We start from the raw sequence: 8583 nt of genomic DNA on the forward strand, positions 1-8583 counted from the left end.
TTTATTTTATTTTCTATTTTTTTATTAAAATTAAAATAAAAACAGTTTTATTAGATTTTGATAACTTTGATAAACTTCTTTAGAGAGGACTCGCCCGTTCGGAAGTTGATCCGATTCTCTAGCAGTTGTTAAAATGGCAGAAATGTTGACATTAAATTTAAAAAGGCAGACTTCCTGTTGGGTTTAGGGTACGGCTCCAAGAGGCTTGTTTGTACATCTGGACATGATACACGTGCCTGTTGATTTTCATAAGTGCCGGTGAAAAGTGACGCCGGGGCTGCTTAAGCCAAAACGACCACATATTTCTATTATATCAGATATATGCGTCACACGCTCTCCCACTCAATCTGCTCGGACCTCGCAGTGTGACATCAACGAACGACGTGATAGCATCATAAATGTTTGAGATGAAGCCCTGAAGGTGAGCAGGACTCTGCAGAATAACATCCTGTTGTTCTGTGGATCGAACACAGTGACCTTCAGACACAGAGCTGCACACAGGCAGACCCTAACGAGACGCATGTTCTCCTAAAACACGTCCTAATTACAGAACGTCGAATGAAGAACATCCAAAGAGAAGACGCTGTTTACACGAGCTGCACTGAATGTTAATATCGTGGGACATCAGTTGGAGGAGAGTGGGGGTCCTGTGAGACCCTCACAGGTTCTATAATGGGACGTTCCTGCAGCGTCTGGAGGATGACTTTTAGTAAACAAATGACCGTCCGCTCATCCATCAGAATGTATTTTTGTTCTTCCTCCCTCTATCAGCTATTGATTAATGGCCGATGTACTCAGAAATTCAATGACCTCACTCCCTCACTGTTATACCTCCTCCTCCCTCCCTTCCTTCCTTCCTTCCACCTCCCATAATGCTGTGGGCTGGTATGACGGATTGACGGCTCTCTGCCCTTCTACATTCCTTCCACCTCCTCCACCTCTACCTCTTCCTCCTCCTCCTCATCCTCCTCCTCTCGCCTGGCGTCGGTCAGTCTCCTGTTATTCTCTGTCGCTCACTCAGACTTCCAGTTATATTTTTATTAAAACGCTCTCTGGGACCTCTGTGTTATTTGAAGAAGACTGAAACTGAGACCAGAAACTCGTTAGGAAACTTTACTGAACTAATAAATCCACTTCTCCATAAGACTCAATACTATCAGACTTGAGCTTCTGGTCTTTAGAAAGAATACATGTTTAAAACACTATTTATATATCATCAATGTTTAAATCTTTGATTATTTAAGTAAGAATTCAGATAATTTGAGACAGATTTTGACTTTTTGAATTAAATGTGTGAGATACTGAGTCATTAAGTCTAGATTTGAACCTGAAAGTGAAATATTACCAACCACATCGCCCCAGGAGTTTCAGCAGGGAGACGAGTGGCGAGTTCGCTACATACCAGAAGCGCTCAAAGCTTTAAAAAACGAAATAAACTCACACTTCACTACCGAACGTTAGCTTACTCCCCTTAAAACACTTCAGCCTCGACAGAAACAAAATCAAACTTTATTAGTCAGCCTCCAACTCTGCTGTCTGACAGAGTGAGAATATATGTCGCTGTCGCTGCAGTCAGAGTCCTGGTTGGAGCCGCCGTGAATCACCTTCTCACTGTCTTTCCTGTCCTCAAACTAGTCGAAGTAATCCCTCAGTTCCCCACAGTTAGACGTCCTGAGCAGCGAGCCGTTCTTCAGAGACAGAACATTAAAAAAAGCTAAATTGAATGACCAAAAGCAACCTTACAGGTAGCCGATGTATTCGTCCCATCAGCAAACACTGTACTCTGTCTCTGTGTTACCTCTGTGATTGTTGTACAAACAGCGTTGATGTTGAACTCCTCCCGCTGCTCTCCCCTCCCCCCTCAGGTGCACGCTTACATCATCAGCTACCTGAAGAAGGAAATGCCGTCTCTGTTTGGGCGGGAGAAGAAGAAGGAGGAGCTGATCATGAGGCTGCCGGAGATCTACACCATCCTGCAGAGAGAGCACCACATCAGCCCCGGAGACTTCCCCAACGTCGCCAAGATGCAGGTACGGACACAAACAGGAAGTGACGTCACAGCACCCCCCCAAGCGCCGCCCCTGTTTGCTCTAATCACAGTTGAGCAGGCCTCGTTCAACTTCCTCCTTTCCTGTACTTAGATATGCTAAATGCTAGGCTAACCTTATATAACTTAAGATGTGACTATATATGTGTCTCTTTCTCCAGTGGTGGAAGAACTATAACTGACTATCAAGTAATAGGTAGTATAAGTATAAGGTACAATTTGCTGCTAATACTAAAAATATTTGAACGTGGTATTTTTACAGAAATGTATTAAAACATAAATACAAATAGTCTGCTTGGAACAATAATGTGTGATGTCTAATCCTTCTGCTTCATTAAAAACAAGAAGAAGTTTTTCTGACTTAGATTTAAAGAGCTGAAAACTTCTTCCAGCTCTGGATCAGACGTCACGTTTGTCCGGCTGAAAACGAGAACAAACTGTGATCTTAAGATGGCAGTAAACACATTTTTTACTCACTCACTCAGGAAACTGAACACACACACACAGTGCAGCTGGCCTGTAGAGATGCTACGCTGCAGGTGTGTGTTCGTTCCCCAGCTACACTTGTATTTATTGGGTTATTGGCGAGAGAGGATGTTTGACATTTTTCAGTTCCCTGCTGAGACGTGAACTCTCAGGACGTACTGACACGTGTTGTGTAGTATCTGGATCCTCCTGCTGTTGTTCTTGTTAAGAGGTCGGAGGTCAGCGGAGTACAGCTGCAGAGAGAGGGGGGGTGGGGGGGTTTCAGCTCTGCTCTGTGTCAGTTTAATGCCACAGCCAGTCAGCTCTGTTCACCTGGAGGAGGAACAACCTGCAGGGCAGTTTTTGTTTCACTGCAGCATTTTATTCACTGACATTTCAGATCAGTTAGCGTTTGTTTCTGGTCTTAGTCTTTGGTTTTTATCGCCATCTGTCAGTGGCCAACAGGAACTGCAACAGTCTCTCTTTCACAATCTGATTTTAATATATTAACCTCAGATTGTAAAACCTGATGAGTTGGTATGTAAACTATGATCACTGTTGCTATCAGATTATTCTCTCTCAGTCAAATATTACAAAACGCTACTATCAGCTCACAATAAACTAAACTAAACTCGCTTTGAGGACGTTCACTTAAATATGTAACGCTGCAGCACAGCTAGCTTCATAATATCCGACTTTAGATGACAGAGTACATTAATATGAAAATATTAATACTCGCTCACTTCCAATGTGCTTTGACTTTTGCTGTTCGCTGATACGTCTCGGCCACCGTATCTTAACCTCTTAAGACCCACCCACCCCTCTAACCCAAAGCTCCGTACTGGTGGGTTCTAACAGATTCAAAATCCCTTTTAAAGTCTGTAATTCAACCTGCTGGAACACAAGAAGCACAATAATAGTTTTTTAGTCAAACTAATGTTTTAGTGTTTGAACAATAATCTGTGAAACGTAGAAATAGTTATTAGTCCGAATGCTGGAAATAACAAAACGTCTGATTTTAACGTTTGTGTCTCGTCCTGCAGGAAATGTTGCAGCACTACGACTTCAGCAAGTTCCCGTCTCTGAAGATGAAGCTGATCGAGTCGGTGGATAAGATGTTGGCCTCAAAGATCGCCGTTCTGATGGCGATGATCCGGGAGGAGGAGTCGAAGGCGCCGCCTGCGATGGTGTCCGGCGGCGCCTTCGAGGGCTCCCAGGACGGTCCCTTCGGTCAGGGCTATGGCGAGGGCATCAGCGCTGGGGCCGACGCCGAGGACTGGATCGTCAGCCGCGAGAAGCACCGCTACGACGAGATCTTCTACATGCTGATGCCCGTCAACGGCAAGATCACCGGCGTCAACGCCAAGAAGGAGATGATGAACTCGCGGCTGCCCAACACCGTGCTGGGGAAGATCTGGAAACTGGCCGACTGTGACCGGGACGGCATGCTGGACGACGAGGAGTTCGCCCTCGCCCAGCACCTCATCAAGATCAAACTGGAGGGCTACGAGCTGCCCACCGAGCTGCCCGACCACCTGGTGCCCCCGTCCCACCGCAAAAACGCCACCGCAGACGCCCTGTACAACCACAGCGAGGACTAGAGCGCTAGCAGGAGCCGAGCTAGCCGCCAAAGACTGGGTCCAAATGTAAAAAAATCAACATTTCTGCTGCTGACGTTCTGACTAACAGGAGAACCAATCAGCAAACTGACAGCTAGAGAAGGTCAAAGGTCAAAGTTTAGGATGTACACACCGAGGAGCTCACCACTGTTTTCCAACCATCTATCGCTAATCACACGTTTAAATAACCGGCCAGCAGACAAACACGACAAAAGTGACTGAACGCTACAGGAAGTCAAAGTATATTACACTTTTATTTTGGTAAGATTTTATATATTGTACAATTCAGCTGCTTTCAAAGCACCAAAGAAGAAGAAATGATAATGTAGCTTCACATTTCACTAAGTCTGCTTTTATCTGGATACTTTTATTTTGAAAGAGGACAGTATTTGAAAGAAATATCTTGATATTTAACCAACTTCCTGCCTTACCTTCCCTTCGTATTACGCCTCTGAACGTCTTTATACTGATTTACTGTAAGTTTCCTTTTTGCTCCTTAATCCAATCTCCAAAATGAATCTGGAAACAGTTTAAGAAAGTTTCACCATTTCCAAAAAGATAAAAGGTTTTATTCAATCTAATGTACCTTTTTTTTAAATTCATTTTTGAATAATTTACTCTTTTAAAATGTCCACAATAATGTCAAACATACATATATTATATATTTTAACGAAAATCATTTTTTAAAATTTAAATATTTTAGTGCATTTTATTTACATTTCCATAAATATTGTTGCTCATATTTCATCATTTTAACATTACAAATGACTTCCTAAGTCCCAAGTTTCCTGTAGTTAGATATGCTACGTGCTAAGCTAATCTATGTTGAAAAGACAACCACATTTTGAAGATGGTTACAATATCCATATATATATATATATATATATATATATGTTTAACTGTTATTGGAGCGCAGAGCAAAAAGGGGCGGGGCTTAGGAAGGGTCGATTTATCAGAATTATCATTTGATTTCTGTCGGTGACGGTTAAAACAACTTTTACTGAAGAAAAAATTATATAAAAATGTAAAATAACCTGATTCAGATCAGAGAAACCAAGTCCATGTTTTAGAGCAGGAAGCCGTTACTTACCGCTTTCTTCACGTGACACACGGGTGCAGAATGAGTCCCAGAACCAGGACATGGGGGGTTACGGGGGTTGTCGGGGGTCAAAGGTCAGAGTCTGTCGTGTTTGAACAGCACACAGTCAGGAGGAGATGACAGTGGAAACGGCCGCTGCAGCTCGCTGTTAACTCGTCCTCCAGGACGGACAGCGTCCTGACTTGTGTTGCCGTCGACAGTTTGTGTCAGTTTCCTCACATTGTAAACAGCAGCCGAGAGGAGGAGAGTCGGTGACCTCTGACCCCTGCTGACTGCACAGTGTCCTCCTTATGGAAACAGCTTTATTTGTTTTATCTATGGAGCTTAAAAAAAAACCCAGCTACTTCCTACACGGTCCGAAGATTGTTAACAACCGAGGCAGAAAAATACTCTATGAGGCCAAAAGTATGTGGACACCTTAAATATTAGAAAAACATGTTTGTTAAACTGCCGCCACTCTTCTGGTTTCAGTATTTCCTGCTGATGTTGCTCCAATTCAGACACCTGAGCATTAATGAGGATCAATACTGATGATTGGTGATAAGATGTGTTGGTGGTCCAGTTCATTAAGAGTTTCCTTCATTGAAACAAGCCAGTAAACACAGACCAGGGGTGTCCACATACTTTTGGCCACATAGTCTGCATGTAAATTTACACCATAATAATCTTTAAAAACGCAAATTGCATCAGTATAAACTAACCCAAAACTAAAAATATCCATATTAAAACTCAACAATACAACAACTGACTTTTCACTAAGCCCCGCCACCATTAGCTTATGTTGCTACGCCTGTAAATCTTACATTATTGATCAGGTTTACAGCGATAACGTTGGCATCAAAATTCATATTAATATTTTAAACAAATAATTTCATAGTCAAACAAAATGAGCTTCTCACTTCTCACAGCCAGCGACAATCATTAGTAGTAATTTAGTTGCTTGCTAAAACATGCTTACATTACCAGCGTAAGCTTAATAAACAGAGCTTTAATCCATTCCTTACACTTTAGCTGTTTTAGCTGTTTTTAAAATATGACAACACTGCAAACTAGAATGTTTTTACGGTTGCTAAGCTGTTATTGGATAATTACTGTAGCTGGACAGGTTTAGCAAAGCTGTAAATTTTCCATTTTCTGTTAAAAAGAGTCAAAAAGAGTCAAAAGTAGCAGCGAATCTTGCTCTGAATGTGCCTTTAAGTACAACAGGAAGTTTATTTTGTGAGCTGCCTATTAGCTGCCAGATGCTATAATATATCTCAAGGTGTATTAAGACTGAATTTGAAGCATATTTTCGCCTTGCGTTGTTCTCTTAAATTCAATAGCTTTTTAGTGTTTTATAATCAAACAGCCAATGTTCAGACTGTACAGACAGTAGCTGTAGCTAGCCAGCAACGAATGCTCCAGCTGTGTGTTTGAGGACGATGTTATGATGAGCACAAATGTATCTTTTTGTTGACTTTATATGAACACACGCTCTAAAATTTGCTCTGCGTTCAGTCTGAACACACCTTGAGACATTTAACGCGGATTTCAAAGCTACACTGTAATTCAATAAGTTTACTTAACTCAAAACAATTGTTTAAACGAAGTACAAAGAACATTTTAAGTAACAAACTCAATTTTATAAGTTAAAAACATTCTTAATTAAGTACTTTAGTACGTATTCTGTTTTCTCAGTACAAATAAAAAGGACTAAATTAAGTCAGTGTCACTTAAAATGACTAAATCTGCTTTATTAAGGATGTTTTTATAACTTACAAAATGTAGTTGGTTTAACTTAAAACGTTCGATAATCAGTTCCAACTGTTTTCTGAGTTCAATGAACTTATCTGTATCTTCACGGTGTACATTTGCATATTTCCCCGTCGGTGCCTCATCATTTCAAAGCCTTTCGGGGTTTAAAAAACAGTTGTTTTTTTTAGGTTGAGTTTGGTGAAAACTTTCCCAGTCGTGCCTTTTGAGTTCAGTGTGTTTTGATGCCCTCTGTTTCTATGACAGGACTGTGATCGTCCTCGAGGATTCAGCAGCCGGGCGGCTTCTGTGCCTTTAACATGCAAAGAAAGACCAAAATCTAAGTTTATTCTAGTTTATTGCGTCTTTGTGCGTTTCATCTGTTAACTCGTTAGTCCTCTTTGATTTAAGGTCCATAAAATACAGGATTTAAGTGAATAAAGATATGAGCTGTGTAATGAGCTGTGTGGTGGTTTCAGGAGCCTGAAGAGCGTGGGAAGTTCAGTGTTTGATGTTTTCTGTGTGCAAATATGTCTCTCAGTCAGTCTGTACATTCAGTGAAATCAAGTCTTCATTTATCTGAATGTAAAAGTGTTTATATTTGATGTATTTTGTATTCTTGCTGTTTGAATGTGTTACTGGTCAACAGTCTGTTACTCATGATGTTTGACTGATGAACCCATGTTCACAGAAGTTGGAGACTAATAAAATTTATTCAATACATATAATCAACATGTTCTGGTGGGTGGAGTTACGTTTTTAGTTTGGGGGGAAAATTTTAATATTTCTACCAAACGGCTACTGGTTACTTTTTATATTAAGATAATAAATATAGCTTACTATCTCATAAAAAGATGTTCTACTGTAAAGTATCCGACAGCAGTTGCACTTTTGACATTTAGAAGTTTTGGAGAAACCTGATTTCACTGTAAAACCTGAAGAGTTTAACTTTTTTTATTAACTCCAGCAATTTAAGCATGAACACAAATATACTTGGATTGAGTACAAGGACAAAGTTAATTGCCCTTAAAGTATAATACGTTCAGAATTAATCAGAATAAAGTCACTTAAATACATCTTCAGACAAATGTTACCACTGAAATTAAACTTACTCAGTTTTCTAAAAACAAATTGTTTTGATTGATTATCCAAAGTTGTAGCTAATCAATTTTGGCGCTTACATTTTGTAATGATATAAAGTCAATTTAAAGAAAATGAGTTAATGGAACAAACTGGAATTAAATCACTAAAACTTAAAATACTGAACAAATGTAAATTCACTTAAAACAACTGAGTTAGGGGTGTCCGGTTAGCTCAGTCGGTAGAGCTGGCGCCCCACATACGCAGCGGGCTGGGTTTGAGTCCGACCTGTGGCCCTTTGCTGCATGTTGTCCCCTCTCTCTCTGCCCCCCCTCCTGTTTCTCCCCAGCTGTATCTATCAAATAAAGGTGCAAAGGCCAAAAAACAACAGTTACTTCAACAGGTCCTTTTTGAGTTGGGTTTAATTAATGTGATTGAGTGGCTCAGATGTTTTGTACGTTCTGTAAATCTTTTTTTAGGATTCACACTGAATCATGTTTGTAACAAAACAAACGTAGAAAAACAGAACCGATTTTCAGCTT

General features: G+C 40.6%; 1 protein-coding gene across 2 annotated transcripts in view; it reads left to right on the plus strand.

The window, feature by feature from the left end:
- ehd4 (EH-domain containing 4) overlaps positions 1–7695 on the plus strand; it is a gene marked incomplete at its 5' end in the record, with an annotated part of 16012 nt that extends 8317 nt beyond the window's left edge. For both annotated transcript variants that reach the window (XM_035673579.1, XM_035673580.1), the window contains 2 exon segments: positions 1866–2030; positions 3556–7695. In XM_035673579.1, the coding sequence (XP_035529472.1) occupies positions 1866–2030; positions 3556–4113 (723 nt within the window).
- Positions 7696–8583: the final 888 nt, after the last annotated feature.

This window comes from Morone saxatilis, unplaced genomic scaffold (genome assembly GCF_004916995.1).
Source record: "Morone saxatilis isolate NCDOM2014 unplaced genomic scaffold, NCSU_SB_2.0 Contig3, whole genome shotgun sequence".
In the NCBI taxonomy this organism is placed as follows: domain Eukaryota; kingdom Metazoa; phylum Chordata; class Actinopteri; family Moronidae; genus Morone; species Morone saxatilis.